The sequence below is a fragment of the Micromys minutus genome (assembly GCF_963924665.1).
Source record: "Micromys minutus genome assembly, chromosome: 10".
Lineage (NCBI taxonomy): Eukaryota > Metazoa > Chordata > Mammalia > Rodentia > Muridae > Micromys > Micromys minutus.
Genome location: NC_137979.1, coordinates 23,825,678 through 23,841,370, shown reverse-complemented (window position 1 = coordinate 23,841,370; position 15,693 = coordinate 23,825,678). Strand labels below are relative to the sequence as shown.

General features: G+C 52.2%; 2 protein-coding genes across 4 annotated transcripts; both read right to left on the bottom strand.

The window, feature by feature from the left end:
* Positions 1–34: 34 nt before the first annotated feature.
* Positions 35–10,366, bottom strand: MYBBP1A (MYB binding protein 1a). The gene is made up of 26 exons (XM_080923461.1): positions 10,165–10,366; positions 9,965–10,060; positions 9,240–9,323; positions 9,076–9,150; positions 8,866–8,973; positions 8,085–8,260; positions 7,827–7,994; positions 7,603–7,720; positions 6,759–7,054; positions 6,456–6,566; positions 5,947–6,072; positions 5,624–5,791; positions 5,436–5,535; positions 4,490–4,586; positions 4,257–4,408; positions 3,889–3,975; positions 3,645–3,797; positions 3,393–3,566; positions 3,142–3,302; positions 2,551–2,791; positions 2,344–2,475; positions 2,196–2,264; positions 1,672–1,785; positions 1,411–1,512; positions 812–960; positions 35–714 (listed from the first exon to the last, which is right to left on the bottom strand). The coding sequence occupies exons 1-26, from the start codon at positions 10,354–10,356 to the stop codon at positions 123–125; spliced, it is 4,041 nt and encodes a 1,346-aa protein (XP_080779587.1). The 5' UTR covers positions 10,357–10,366; the 3' UTR covers positions 35–122.
* A 2,145-nt stretch (positions 10,367–12,511) lies between these two features.
* On the bottom strand, positions 12,512–15,044 carry GGT6 (gamma-glutamyltransferase 6; the record flags this gene model as incomplete). 3 transcript variants are annotated; one of them, XM_080922263.1, is made up of 5 exons in its annotated part: positions 12,943–13,041; positions 13,349–13,551; positions 13,845–13,958; positions 14,037–14,239; positions 14,905–15,044. In XM_080922263.1, the coding sequence occupies 5 exons, from the start codon at positions 15,042–15,044 to the stop codon at positions 12,943–12,945; spliced, it is 759 nt and encodes a 252-aa protein (XP_080778389.1). The 3 variants fall into 3 exon arrangements, with proteins under 3 accessions (XP_080778388.1, XP_080778389.1, XP_080778390.1); XM_080922262.1 differs by having other exon boundaries at positions 12,512–13,551; XM_080922264.1 differs by lacking the exons at positions 12,943–13,041; positions 13,845–13,958; positions 14,037–14,239 and having other exon boundaries at positions 13,521–13,551.
* Positions 15,045–15,693: the final 649 nt, after the last annotated feature.

The following is a 15,693-nucleotide window of genomic DNA, read 5'->3' as shown; positions in this document are numbered from 1 at the left end:
TAAAAGACCCACTCCTCAAAGTCAGAGACTGCTGTCATTTATCACGGCTTGTTTATTAAAATACTGGTGAAAAAATAGGAGTCTCTAGGGCTGCTGACGGCAGGGAAACAGACCATACACACTCAAGGTGTCTGCACTCTCCTCCTGGCCACTCTCCTTTTCTTGACCCCACTCTGTAACAGGCTGGGGCTCCTGCTCACTAGAGACAGCCTTGCTCTTTTCTTTGACAGGGCAGACTTGGGGGACTTTCTTATGACCTCCTTTGTGCTGAGACCCTTCTGATGACGCTTTTTGCTTTCAGGCTCTATTGGGGAGACAGGAGTGGCTCCATTCACCTGTGATAACTTCTCTTTTTCCTTCTGTAGTTTTGGGGTCTTGGCAGGGGTACTGGGGCTTAGGGTGGGGTTATTGGGAGCTGGACTCTTGGCCACAGTTATCCCATTCATTTGGGATGGGGTGCTGGCCTTCACCCTCTTCCTTTTCTTCTTGCCTGTGCTGGGGGGCTGGTCTTTACCGGTGGCAGCAGGCATGGCACCCTCTGTCACTGCATCCTGTTGTGATGCAGCATTCTTTTCTGGTGTGGTGTCCTCAGATTTAAGTTTCTTTCGCTTCTTGGTCTCTGGCAAGAATCCCTTTTTCTTCCGCTTTGTGCTAATGGGGCTCTGGGTGTCGCTAGGAATCTCCTTGGCATTCTTCTTTTCTGACTTTGGACGCCTGAAAGAAAGAATAGAGAGAGTGTGTGTGCAGTATTAGTCAGAGGGAGGGTCCTTTCAGCCACACTCCCAATGCGGGTCCCTCTCCCAGAACATACTGGACCCCAAGCATCTTCATGGCTTGCCAGTAGAGATCGCAGAGGCGATTGGAGCCAGTTGAGTGATTCCCCTGCTGTAGACTTTGCTGCAGCCTCTGCTGCTTGCTCTGAAGCATGCCCAAGAGAGCAGTGAGGTCCACAGACAGCTTCTGCAGAGGAAAGACAGGCTGGAGTAGTAGTGTTGACACGGCCTCTCACCAGCATGTGGTCTTCCCACTGACTTCTGGGTCCTTAGCCATCCCTGTTAAGTCACTAGTCCCTCAGTTGTGGAGGAAACAAGGGCCTGGGCCTCTGCTTTTGTAGTTCCTTAGCCACGTGCAGAGGTGGTTCCAGACTAGGGAACCAAGCCTCACCTCTAGCTCCACTCACTGATTACTAACATCTCTCAGTTTTCTTTCTGGCACAGTGACACGGCCTCCCTCCCAACCTACCAGGTCTAGTAGCATTTAATCTTCTAAAGCCAGATTCTTCCCCTTGGAACCTCCATGTGGCTCCCAGGCCACACAGCCCTGGTGACCTTCCCCGGAGGACTACTGTCAACCTTGATATGCTTGCTGTCCATTCCACCTAGGGCACTGAGTCTCGGGCATCCGCCTTACCTCGTGATTGATTGTTCTGAAGAGAGTGTTCAGCAGCTCCAAGATGGATAGCTCCCTCTGGTGCTCCCCCTTGCTCTGTGCCTCCCCAAGAGTCTGCAGGGTCTAAAGAGGAAGGCCAACACTGAGGCACTCCTGAGAACAGCCCAGGGTCTTTCTACACCCCACACATAACAGTGGCCCAGGAGGAAAAAATGTGTTCCACAAAGTCTGGTTCCTAGAAACCTGGGAAGAGTTCATGAGTGGGGGTTTCACAGCTATTACCTGGGTGGCCTTTCCCAAGACTTGGCTAATCAGCTGTTCCCACTCAGGATCCGCAAAACATACTCTCAGCTCCCGTGCAGACAGGGTCTTCTGGAGCAGCAGGCATGCCTGAGCCTGCATTAGGGAGAATGTAGTTAGCAGGAACCCCAGTATGACAGGTCAAGGCTTAGGAACCCACACAAACTTAAAGGAGGTTGCCTGTAGCAGGCCTTACAATCAAATTCTCTCTTCTTATGTGGGAAAAGAGCTGCTGAAGCCTGGAGAGACAGTGGTCCCAAATGGATAGAAGACCTCATGTTGATCTCCCTCTAACCTTCCTGATAGCCCTGTTATCTAGGCAGACAGGGGATGCCCTCTTGTGTAGGTCAGAGACAGTCTTAGCAAGCTGGAGGCCTTGGGCCAGACAGCAAGGTTCCTCCAGTTCCTCTGTGCTTACTATGAGTTATAGCATGAGCACAGCCAAGGTCAGTAAAGCAGGCCTCTTAGGCTTGAGTGAGAAGACTAAACAGGTATTCCAGACTCACCTGATGGCGGGGCCGAGATGGGCCAGCCACATGCTTGGCCAGGATGGGGAGCAGGTTCTTACAGATCACCTAGGGATTGGGAAGAGGCCATTAGCTGGGAACTGGGCTGGGCAGAGTTACCAATAGGCAGACTGGCTCCTGTGCTTACCGGGTATCGGGAGAAGAGGCTGAGGAACATGGGGACAGTGAGCGGGCTGTTACGCTTGGTCAGAAGAGATTCCAATGACGCCGAATACACCCGGGTCACAAAGTCCAAGTTTAAGCAATTAGCAGTCTGGTCCTGGTGAGAGAGCTGGGGTGAGACTGGGAGCAGGGAGTCCTGGGCAAGGGGTGCCCCAAGTTTTCACTGGCTCACCTCTGAGTCCCCGGGCTCAGGCTTGGTATCAGCTCTCTGTAACTTCTCGTCGTGGTGCCTCGCAGTGGTGTTGCCCTTGAGAACTCTCAGCAGATACAGAGAGGCATTGAAGTAGTACAGGGCGACAGAGGCATCAGCCTGGTTGCCAGCCTGCTGCACAAGCCTCTCCACTTGGGCATGCAGAGCCTCTGCACAGGGCTCCACCTCGTGGCAGTAGCGGCGGGCACGGCACAGATGATGCCTATGGGCAGGAAAGACAAAACTGGTCAAAAGCATCTCTCTACTTTGCTCTGTCATGCACAGCAAGAAGAACAGCACCAAGTCCCACTGCATAGGTTAGGAATCCAACTTAGAGACTGGCAGAAACTTGATATCTCCAAACTGCCCTCTGTGTATCTGTCTTGTGGGACAGTGGCCTCTGCCCTATGTAAAGTAAGATGAAGTTCTAGGACTTCAGAGATAGAACTATTCTATCACCAATGGCTGGGACAGGACCAGAGCTTTAGGACTATTCACAGGGAGCAGCAAATGTGAGGAAAAAAAAGAAACCAAGGACTATGTGTTACCAAGGGGTAACTCCTGTGCACTCACATGAAGATGCGGGCGGTCTTGTGCAGGAGGTCCTGTTCCTGCTTGGTGGAGCCTCTGCTGCGCATGCTGTGCTGGATGATGTTCAGCAGTGGCTCAAGCAGTTCCAGGATCAGGGGGTGCTCAGGCTGCTTGGTCACCAGCACCTCGATCAGGTCTAGTGCCTGTGGCCAAAAGGCTGAGAGTCAGCCCATGCAAGAACATGAGAGAGGCAGAAAAAGCTCAGGGTGCCTGGTAACTACTTGCATACTCACCCTGATCTGGAAATCCCGTCGGAGCTTCTTCTCCTTCTGCAGCTTGTTTTTCTCCTCATGCCGGGCCTGGATGCGCATCTTCTGCTCTGCAAATAGGCTGGCCAGGTTCTGGTCCAGGGCCATCATGGCCTCATCCCCAAGTTCCTCATCATCATCTTCGTTGTCTTCTCCACCCTGAAGCACAGAAGCAGAGCTAGCAGCCTATCCTTAGGTATGTGGACAAACCCTCTCTCCCCCCTGGATCCTGCTCACCAGTGCATTCCCAGCTTGCAACACTTCCATTAGCTGTTGACGGAAGCCTGGGTCCACATCCTTGTCACGGTCCTCCTCTTCACTCTCTTCCCCATCCTCACTATCCACGTCACTTTCTGAGTTTTTATTGTCCTCACTATCTGAGTCTTCATCCTATGGTTGGGAGGAGTTAAGACACCTTTTTGATGACATTATGTGGTTACCTCCAGCCACCCGCCCTACCTTGTACCCTATGGGTAAGTACCTCTTCATGCTTCAGCCGCTTCTCCTCAGTATCATCAGTGACCACCACATTGTCATCCTCATCCTCATTTGTCTCAGGGTTAAGCACCTAAGGATAAGTCCCAGACCACCATTGCACTTGCTGCCCTGACTTTATACTCTCCTCAGGTCAACCCTGCAAGTCTCTTCTATGTTGGTCAAAGGCTCCCACCGCCCCAAGGAGGAAAAGAGGAATGAATGTCCTTTGAACAGCCTGTGGGGATGACCTGTGGAGGGTGCCATGTAACACTTTGATGCTGCAGAGGTATAGAAGACAGAAGATGTCACACACCCCCAGTATATTTCAGTGGACCCATCTTATAATCTATTTCTCCAAAGGCCCCAACTCACAGCAAGGATTAACTGCAGACCACGTGAAGTAAGGTGGGGACAGATATGACCAAACACACTCCGGACCACCTGGCGCATCAAGTTGCTGGGTTGAGCCAGCAAGGACAGCAAGATCTCCACCATCACCTCCACCCACGCTGGCTCCTGGGAGGCTATGAGAGGGAAAGCAGATTTAAGCTGAGCAGGACACAAGATAGCCTGGTCACCCAACCTGCCTAGGAGCAATGACATACCTTTGGCTCTAGAGCGTGATCGGCGGGGATTCTGCTCCATGCTTTTCTTGATGCAAGTCTGAATGTCTCCTAGGACATCACAGCTTTCTGCAGGGGACTATGGGCAAGACAAAGCAGATATCAGAGAGGAACAGAGTCCTTAGGTATGCCAGGCCCTGGCTTATCCTTGCAGTTCACCCTTACCACTCAAAATGTGTACCCCAAGAGCCTTTTCACAGCCTATGTATAGTAACAAGACCACAGAGCCTAAGTTCCCCATCAGCACCCACAGTCAAGGCTGAAAAGGACACCCAGGGTCACAGGACCAGCAAATCCCAACCCTACAATGTTGTACTCATCCACAAAATAAAAATTTAAATGTCAGTTGAAAAAGAGAGAGGGAGACAGTGTGGTTCTAGATGGCAGTACAAATGGCAGAAGCTGATATATTGGGAAGCCAGTAGGCTACTTTGTGGGCAACATTACTAGCTTCAGGCCTGACTGTCCCTTGCTTGGGGTTGGGGGAAGCCCTGGGTTACATATAGAGTACCCATGCCCCATTTCTAAATGACTACCAAATGACAAGTGTCCTGTGTGTCAAACTGGCCTCCCTCCTGCAGGGGGCAGCACTTCTTTTCATACCCTTTACTTCCAATCCATAAATCACATCTAGAAGGTACTGTGAGACTATCAATCTCAGCCACTGGAGGTGTGGCCCAAAGCAAGGCTCTGGTACCCAGCAAACACAGGGCAGCCCTAAAGCCTGGGGTGCTGGCTGGTGCTCACATGAATGGAGTGGTTTTCTTTTTTTTCCCCCTTGAGCTCTAACTTTTATGCAGGACTGAGTTGGCTTAGGAAATTCAACTTCAACCTCCATGTCCCATTGCCCCCAAAGCCACTGAATGGGGACAGCCCCACAGTGCCTCAGAACTTCAGACTCTATGCCTTTCTCTATAGACTACAATACCTTGAAGAGGTGGAGGCCCACCAGAAGCAACAGGTGCTGGAAGGCAACAGCCCTGGTCTCTGAGGACCGGGCCTCGAGTTCCTTCAAAGTACTCATCATCCTGGAGGGAGCACAGGGGCACATTTGCAGGTTCCACTGGCAGACAGACAGGGCACCCTCCTTCACCCCCAGAAATCCCATGCCCTTACTGGTCCCAGGCCTGACGCTGCTGTGCTGTCAGAGGTGTCACATTGGTTACGTTGCGGTTATGGTTCAACAGCATGTCTGCCAACTGCACCAGGCGGTAAGTCCAGGACTTCCCATTTTCAGCCAAGTCTGGTGTCTGCCTGAACTTCATACTGAGGGTCTGCAGTAGGCTGAGTAAGAGGGAGGTAGGACTCAAAAGACAGCAGTAGCACACCCAAACCCCTCCTACTACCCTGGTGTTCTGCCCCCTGCTCCAGGCCCACTGACCTTGTTCACAGCTGAGAAAAGAACAAGTGTCCCCATCTCCTGGGTAGCCCAGACCTACCTGAAGAAGGCACCGACAATGACCCCACGGTTGCGGTCGTCCAAAGGGAAGGAGAACTGCTGCTTTGTCTCTGGGATCTGGGGAGTAGCCTTCTTTGTCTTAAAGAAGGCATGGAACAAACAAAACCTGCAAGCAAACCAGCAGTGGCATGGCTAGATGCTCCTCAGCTGTGCCATGTAAGGGCCATTTCTCTAGTTTGACCTCTGAACACAAGTAGGTCACCTGAGATCAAGTGGTGGAGCCAGAGCTGCTCCTCTGAAGCCAACGGACGCTGGCTACTGTGAGCAAATGCTCACTACAGAATCCATAGATCAAATCTGAACCTTTGAGGGCCCACAGTGGCACACTTTCTCGGTCTCTTTCTTTCATAGGGTAACGTACCCCATAGGTCCCTTGTGCCTACTGCCTCCTAACCTGAGGGCTTCTGGCTCCAGGAGAACCCAAACAAGGACCGGACAAGGGGCCTAGTTTCACAGTCATGCCTCCCACAGGGAGTGCCCCTCACACACCTGGCTATTTTCTCCACCACAGCATCATCCTTCTCCAGGTGCAGATGGTCCACAAGGCTGACCAGGCGGTGGATAATCCACTTCCTGAGCCGGAATACAGTTCGCTCAGGCCTGGAAACAGAGGCCATGGAAGTGACAATAAGCAGGGTTCTTCTCCTTTACCCTGTGACCACCCGCACCTTGCCCCAACCTCCAGTCAGGAGACACCCCCCCCCAAACGAACTTCCCTCCTCTCCTGCTTCTAGTTTGAAGCCATGCCACTCAAGGCTTTGGGCTCTTCAAAGCTCGACACCTGCTACTCACACATTCAACGAGGCGTCCTGAACTCTCTTCTGGTTGGTAGTGCTGAAGTCAACCAAGGAGTCCAGGTCAGGCTGCAGGAACATGTCCCGCAACCAGGTCACATAGCTCTGCAGGGCTTCAGCATTCAAAAACCGTGTGACACGCCAGAAGGTAGGCATGACAGGGAGACCTTGATTGGTGATGGATGTAAAGGCCACTATCATAGTAAACTGCCGCTTAGGGTCATCTTGGCACCCCTCTAGGAAGGTACCCACATATGTACTTATCTCTGGGATGAACTTGAACAGGTTTTGGGGCTGCAAAAGATAAGTGTGAGTTTGGGTTACAAGAGTGAAGAGGCAGGCGCCCCTCTAAAGATTAAACCCAGGGGTTCCCTACTTGTTACACAGCAGGGCTGAGCCTAACGTCACCACAGCTCCGCCAAAGACTATCCCTGACTCCTTAATTCACCCCCAGCACAAGAGTCCTATTCTCCCTCAAAGATTGAGGACAAGATGTTTTCCTGGTTTGACTGGCACGAAGGGAACCTAGGTTCAAGTCCCGATAGACCAGTACCTACCAGTGTCATCCTGTGGCTTAGAACCCACTTGCTTTCTGACAACCCTGTGTACAGGGAGGACCCCTACTGTCACTCTCTCACAGGTGCCAGGCACAAAATGTAGAACACACTGGTGTCAACAACCACTCCTCTCAATGTGACCCCCCGGTAGTGTTCCAAATAGATGGGTGGCTGGGCCTGATCACTGGCCACACTTATCAAGTCCTGCCGTATCCTATCTTCAGAGAAGACCCACTGCTGTGGCCCTGCGGGCAGCACTGAACCACACCGGAGGACCACGCCTACCTTAGAAACGACCATGTTCTCCCCAAAATGGCGGATCAAGTCTCCTCGCATCACCAGCTGCAGCTGTTCTTCTGACAGAAGCGGCAGAGAGGCACCCAGGATGCGGAAACACATGTAGCTAAGGAGGGTTGGGGCAGAGCCCAGTCAGAGGCCGTTTTTTTTGGCCAGGTTTCAGAACAGGTCCCACCCGGGCTGGAGGAGAGGGGAACCAGTGTCACACACACCTGCATGTCCAGGATGGCTTCTTCAGCAGCCCCTCCTCCAAAACCTCCTTCCAGAACAGTTCAAATTTGTTCTCCTTAAGTGCCAGGCGGAGCAGGTCCAGAGCCACATCAGGCAGCTTATGTTCCTTCTTTACAGAGTTGGCTGCCACCTTCAGTATGTTCACCAGACTAGAAGGCAGAGGGGATTCAGTAAACAGTACCCAGAAGACTAGAGAGCATGACACCCCCAGTGAGAGCCTATTCACAATCTCTTCAAACCTGGGAATATTTTCTTCTGAGAATAGGTCAACATGGCCGAACAGTGACTCGAGCTTCGCTGGTACCCTCTGCTTAGCCAAGAGGAAGAGTTCCAAGTACTTGGGAGAGCTGAGGATCACTTTCATGTCCCCCTTGAGGACCTTTGGCAGGATTTCCTGGAACATGGACTCTGGGACCTGGAGTGGGGGCACCGGTGGGAAGAGTGGATCTCCCAGCTTCTACCCACGAGCTTATGATACGCTACTGGCTAGCCACCTTACCAAGCATCCCCCAACCCCCAGCATCCTAACTGGCCTGAAGGCTACATTTAAAATTGCTCCTCTTTTTGTTTTTTATGAAGACTAGCCTGTTTCGTATACACAGAGCCCTATGTGGAGAGCTGCAACTTAAATTCTGGTCCATATTCATTTGTGCAGAAAGGACGGATGAGCTAGTCGCGAATGATTCTAGATAAGAACCTGCCCTCTCTCAAGCGGGATAGTGCATTCTCAGGCTTGACCAAACTGGCAAATGTACTCAGATTGCCTTCTACATACTCAGGCATTGACAAGCACTGTTCCAAACCCACACTACCCACGCAAAAGAAACCAGAGAAAGGGTTATCAGTGTCTCAGGTGCCTAATTGGAGATGGGCTGTGACCCTGAAAGACACGCCAGATTTAAGATATTTGGTGACAGAAGGAATAAATAAAGCTTCTTCTACCAGCTGCACGGTCAAGCCATCTGCCCTAGTGTTCCTCAATGTTTCCCAAACCAGACAGCCTGACCTGCAGTTCTCTACCTGGGAGAGGATGTCCACCAGAGCCTTTATTGGCTGCCCCTGTAAGTGGTTGTGGTGATGGGACAGGATCTTCAGCAATCTCACCGATTTCATCAGGGCCTCTTGGTCCTAGTACCCACAGAGAACAGAGGGTGAAGAGCAGGACATGCTACTGTCTGTTCCCCTCCACCCTTAAAGCAGCCCCTGTGCCCGCTGGGCCCGAGCTCCTACCTTCACCAGGCGTCCTGACTGAAAGAGGGCTAGCACTCCAAACAGGTTTGCAAAGAGAGTGGGTCTCATCATTGCCTAGAAAAAGATCCCAAACACAGGTGAAGAGGGTCCCTCCCGTAACTGCTCAGGGGCAGGTTGTCTGTCTGGGAACCAACCACACGAACCTTGTTCACTGCTTGCAGATTGTATTTTTCTTGTATCTGACTCAGAATGTCACACAACTGGATATCTTCAAAGGACTGCAACAGCTGCCAGCAAGACCAAAAAGAGCTCAGGAGTGGCCATCTAACCAGACCAAGGCCAACTTCCCTTCTTCAGCTTTCCCCAATATAATTTTGGTAGCTCCTCCCATCCCTCGTAAGTGCTAAAGTAAGTATGGTCTACTTTTATCAAGGGACCCAATCTTACATAGCTAAGCCCCATCTCCATCAAAGCTTCAGAAGGCCCAGATTGCTTCTGTACCTCTTTGAAAACCCCATCCCATCCACAGTTCCTGTTCTAAGTTGCCTTGAGGCTGACTCTAGGAGTGAGTTAGTTTTCATTGCTTTTTGTTGTACAAATTTCTATGTGGTCTGTCATCAGTTTCGTTTCTAACCTGGAGGGGGCCCCCAACCCTGCAGAAGACAACCTCAAAACTCACTACGTCCAGTAACTATACCTAATACGCCTGATAAACGTATATTGGAAAGAAAATGTTCAACTCTCCCACCTGCCTGGACTTTGTTGTGGATAGACCACGTTTGGGCGCTTCCTCCCACTCATGTAAGGATGCCTGCATTCTCTCAGAAGCCTCTCGGCTCGGATTTCTCCGAGAGGCTACAGGGCCCCTACCCTTACACTCCACTCTTTGCCCAGCGCGATCGTGCCCTTGCCAGACGCACCGCCTTACCTGCGCCAGCGCCAGACTGTAGCAGGGCCTAGCAGCTTCTCGGCCCACCCCAAGCCCAGTGATCAGGCGCTTCAGGGCATATTTCATCTCCGAATCCTACGGGACCAAAAACATCCCTCGAGTTCAACAGTGATCTGAGGGGCCCACCCCTGCCCCCTTGCATCCAGAGCCGCGACTGCGTCCCAGCCCCTCCATCATACACTGGGCCTTGTGCGCAAGTACTCCAACAACTTCTCCGTGGCCTGGAGCCGCGTTTCCTGGTCCGGCTTCGCGATGTCCCAGAAGAAGTCCAAGAACTCGCGGCTGTGCTCCAACAGGCTGCGGCGGTCGCCTTGCGGCGCTTCTGCGGAAGGCGCAGGCTCAGCTTTCGTGGGGCTCTTCATCTCCGCCATGCTGAACCAAGCACGTGGGCTCGGAAGACAGTCGCTTCCAGGTCAGGTCTCGGCGCCTGCGCACTGAGACATCCGATTAGGGGCGGGGCCTAGCGAGTTAGGCGTGGATTCTGTTTGGTCTCGCCTTTTCGCTGTGGCTGTGGGTGGAGCCGAACCCTCTGTTCACACGTGTGTGTAGAGGCTGCGGCTTTGATCTCTTTACGCTGGCGCTGGCGGAGTTTTTGAGGACCACGAAAAAGACGTAGTATGATCTCTTCCCAGACTCGGGTCTGCTCGTGATCCATTCCGAGACACCGGTGCAGCAGCTCTTCTTCTTCTGTGTGCATCGGAACAAAGCCGTGGCTTCTGTGGACTTCCTTTCTAGTGAGAAGAGATGGTTGATGAACAAGAAGCCAAATACATTTAAAACGATAGTTATGAGGAAGATAAGGGAAGTATGTAGAAGAGGGAGCCCTTTAAATGTTAAAATACGTGAAGACATCACCTGTTAAAAAGTAAAGAGAAAATTCAATAGATCCTAAGATACTGTTTAAGAGACCAAGACAAGACTGACATGTGGGCTGACAGCTGAGGAACAAGATGGGCTTAATTGTCCCCCAGGGCAAAAATCTAAGAACAGGCCAAGGACATTTCTTTTACAAAGGCTGTATGCCTCTTAAGGGAATGAGGTCAGTAAGAAGACATAGGTTCTGGGAAGCAAGGTTGTGTAGCGCCCCCCCCCCCCCGCCCCCTGCCAGGCTCTAGAGTTCAGAATTTCTTCTGCGTGTGTGGGGAAGCATTTACATCAGATTTATATTTTTTAAAGGTCAACTGTTGGCTGAGAGCAGACAAGGAATTGGGCTGGAGTGAGACCTTGGCTAATCTAGAGCTGGTCAAGGTGGGTGATGACTTGGGTCAAAGGAGGTGATTAGCTAGAAAGGACACCAAGCTAAAAGCTGAAATAGTTGGATAGATGGTGGAATCGTTTTGCCTAGGGATGTTTTGTTTCAGAAGTGGAGATGGTACAATCTAGAGTTCCGCTAGCGTGGGCTTGGGGATGTGGTTTGGTAGCAGAATAGCAGCCAAGTATGCCAATGCTCTAAGTTCGATCCCTAGACTGACAGAACAAAACCATTGGCCAAGTGTGTTGGTCCTGTAAGCCCAGTGCCTAGGCCAGACTGGATTACATAGGGAGACTCTGCCTTAAAAAACAAAATCATAGAGATCAGGGATACGGTGCACTGGTTAAAAGTACTTACTACTATTACAGAGGGTCAAGGTTCAGTTCCCAGCACCCATATAGCAACTCACATCTGTAACTCCAGTTACAGGGCATCCAAAGCCCGCTTCTGACCTCAGAAGATACATGGGGCACATGCACATATATGTAGTCACCACACGCACAAGATAAAAGCATCTTTGTTTTTAATTTAAAAAAAAAAATTGAACCCTCAAAACCTTAAATCAGAATTGCCTTTTCTTTGTCACATTAGGGGAATTGCTACTGAATGTTCTTGCCCTTGGCCTGAGGAACTATTTCTAAAGGGATCTCAGGGAAGGTCAGGGTCAACCCAGCTCCAGCCCTTCTGTACCCGGGACACTTCCTGCTCATCTTCCCAGCCCTTCTCTGCTCCGCCATCTGTCCCACATGTGAAGAGATTCACCTTGCACAGATGGAACCCCAGAAAGCAGGAGGTGGCTGGAGCAGGGGAAGCTGAAAGAGACTAGCCCAGGCTCCTCCGCCATTTTTCTCATCTGTGCTGCAAAGGTTAACAGGAAAGGTAACCAAAGAGCATGGAAGGCACTTCGTCCCTGGGAGATTTGAACTTTATTAGCTTCCAGTCCAACTGAGAGAGATCAGCAGGGAGTGGTCCAGTGGAAGATGGAGCTGACTACCCTGCCCAAAGACCAGGTAGGGGGCGGTGACCTCCCCTGGACTGACCCATCACCCTCTAGGTCTTTATTTGATTTTTAAAAGGGGCAGAAGTTCCATCAGTGCAGGTACCAGGAAACGTGGTTGGACCAGCCCTGGATGCCAGAGCTAGAACCAGGTAGTATAACAGGATGTGGGGTTGATGGAGCAGCAAACGCACCACAGATACATTCTCTTCCTACATTCATTGCTGCTAGGCCTTCTCTGTCTGGATCTCAGATTCCAGACACCTTTGCCCCTCTGTTAATACCCCTGAAAGGGGCAGCAGCCACTGGGGACACTGGATACATGGGCGTGTTCTGCATGGACTACTACCTGCAGTAGGGCCCCTTGGCCACAAATGCCAGGGCTCTCTGTGGGTCTTTGTTGGGCTTGATGTTGGAGCTGCTGTTGGCTTTGGGGTGCTGCCAGATGATTAAACAAGGTGCAGGTCATGGCTTTGGCCCCTCTGGGGATCCCTGAAGCCACCAGCCCCAACATATCGGCGTCTGTTTCATCCACGTTGCCTCGGAGAATGAGTGGACAGGCCCAGGCACTAGGTTCAGAGCTGGCTTCCAGGTTACTGAGCAGAACACCAGTACTTGGGGACAGACGTCCAGAACCAAAGGAGCTATTGATTGAGGAGGTTAGAAGGAGCATAGAGCCACTGCTGTCTACGGTGGCCAGGGCACTGCTCACTGGGCTTTCGGCAGTTTGCAGGAGTGATGAGCAGGAAGCGGAGCTGGGTGTCCCGGGGTGAAGAGTGGACGCCAGCAGTTCCAGAAGTTCTGGGCCTGCTGAGGGGCCAGGAGTAGTGAACAGGACACCCTGAGGCAGATGAAGCTGCAGCGCAGGCTCTAAGGAAGGCACAGGCTGAGCAGAGGGTAACTCTACCCCCAGGTCTCTGACCAGCAGGTTCAGCAAGGCATTCCCAGCAAGATCTGGGCTGGAGGCCAGGGCTGCGCGGTGCAACACAGCTGCCAGGTTGGGGTTGGTGGCTTGAGCCCCAAGGCCCAGTGGGGTTCCGTTGGTATGGCAGAACAGTGGACAGAGCCCCTTTGTGCCCTGGGCTGCTAGTGCTCTTGCCAGGGGTGCATCTACTTCAAAGCCCCTTTGAGCCAGCATGGCGGGCTTGGCCAGCAGCTGTGGCCAGGGCAGGCGGCCGAAGTGGGCATGAAGCAAATGCAGGGTAGGCAGAGCTGTGGGCAGCCCCAGGCCGGGGGCCAGGATTTGGGTTGGTCCTGCTGTCAGGGCAGTTGACTTTCCTGAGGAGCTATTGTAGAAGAGACCCCAGAATGTAGCACCTGTTGGGAGACAGAGACCATACAGGGATCAGAGGCACTGACCGGAATTGGGGTCAGGACCCTCCAGTGGTCCCACATGGAGAACCACTGTCTTGCTTGCAATAGGGGTCACTGACAACCTGAAATCAAGAGTTGCTGACCAGGGTCAAAGGTTACTCAAGAGTAGGCCTGGTGCTCAGATCCTACATCCTGATCACTAGCTAGTCTTGAGGTAATGTCATTGACTGCCCAAATAAGTTCCAGGTCACTAACTAGGCCCAAGGTTAGAGTCTTGAGGTTTAGATCACACTGACCTAGCCCTGTTGCATGAGGATGTACCACCGCCAGACATAAAGCTGCTCCAACTCCAGCATCCACGACATTGCCCCCAGCGACAAGCAGCTCTCGGCCCAGTTGGGAACATGTGGCTGCAGTAAGGAAAGGTCTATGTGTGACGGGGGAGGTGCCTTGAACCACTGACCCCTATCCCCTTCCCAAACACTGACCTGCAGGGCTGATAATGGCGCTGTGGTGGTACACACCAGGGTGATGGGAGTGTCTGCTGGCTGGAGGGGCCACAGAGCCCAAGTTTTCTTTTGGGCTGTTCCTACTATGCAGTTGCTTCAGAGCCAGGGAGCTGCTAACAGCCAGTAGCAGCAGGCCTGCCAGCAGGCGGGCCCAGGCTCCTGGTAACCCACCAACCTTGTTCCTGCAGAAAGGGGACTCCTGAGCCAGGGATGGGGTAAAGTGGCACCCAAGAATCCCAAGAGGACCCAAGGAATGTTCCCCTAAAGGTTTGATTTTGCAAGAGTATAAATTGGCAAGAAAGAGAATGAGTGTGTTTGTGTGTGTGTGTGGGGGGGGTGGTGGTGGTGATTCCAGGCCCAGGGCACTGCATTGTCAAAGACACAGAGGTAGGGAAAAGTTAGAGAAACTGAAGCTGACTTGGAGGGAGTGTCTACAGAAGAGCTGTGGGAGGGAGGCCAGTCAGTCAGAGGAAGACCTGGAAGGGGCTTGGCACACAGGAGAGAAGGGTTGAGGAACAGGGTTCCTCTAGGTATTGTCAGGTCCTAACCTGTCCAGCAGGTGCTGTGTTATTGGGCTGGGGTGAGGCTGGCAAAGCTGGGACAGGTAAGGGACTGGTTTGATACAAATGTCTCTTCAGATACACAGACATTTCTCTGACTGACTGGCTCAGTCCCAAGTTGGGTCTGCGCCTAGAGTCCCCCTCCCCCTACTCATCTAGAAAGTCCCTGGGGCTCAGCCAAGTGTGGGATTGCCTGACCCAGCTTAGGGGTTCCAGAGAGAGGACCTTTCCAGCCTTGCCAGCCATCCAGCCTGAGTTATGGGGTTCCCAGGCCCTTGCTGACTCACCCGGGGGTATTTTGGAGTCTCCTTAGGGAGAGGACCAGTGGCTCTGCTATTTCTTCCTCTTCTTCCTCCTCTTCTGACTCCATGCCAGGCTCCCAGAGTTGCAGCTTGTGGTAGTACACAGCCCCTGTGGTGGCATCCATGGCTTGTGCTGCCCCAGATCTTTGCTGAGAGCCTTGACAATTCAGACTGACAGGTAGGCAGGCAAGCAGGCTGTGGCTGGTGCTGGGTGGCCTTGGGGAATGGAGGTGGTGAAACAGAGAACAGGTCTGGGCAGGGCGGGGCTGGGGAGGTTACTATGAGCCTGCCTTATTAGGACAAGGGGCTCTTGTAAAGGTTCCCCAAGTGTCTGTCCTACAAGGGTCATAATTTATACAGGTCTAGGAGGATCCCAACACTAGAGATATAGACTAAAGGGTGGGGTGGGTAGAGCCTCTCTTTGTCTTTGAGATCCCTAACCTACTCAGGTCTCTAGGGTCCATGGACATGAATTAGAACTATGGCTATAAAGGGTGTCCTGGGTGGTGGCTTAGCACAGGGTGTGGCTTCCAGGGGTGTGGCTTCCAGGAAGGGTCATGGTCCAATCTTAGGGACCTACCAGATCCTGGTGGTGTGATGTGTCTTTTGTCCAGAAGGCGGCATCAGAAACTCTGTGGGGAAACAGTCCCAACCTTCTCCCTGGAATGCACATCAAGGGCCTGTCCCTACTTGGAACAGTCCCACATTGGAAACTCCACAAACACCATTGTCAGGAAGACCGCACAAGCCACTCTTCAGTCAATGGGGTATCTT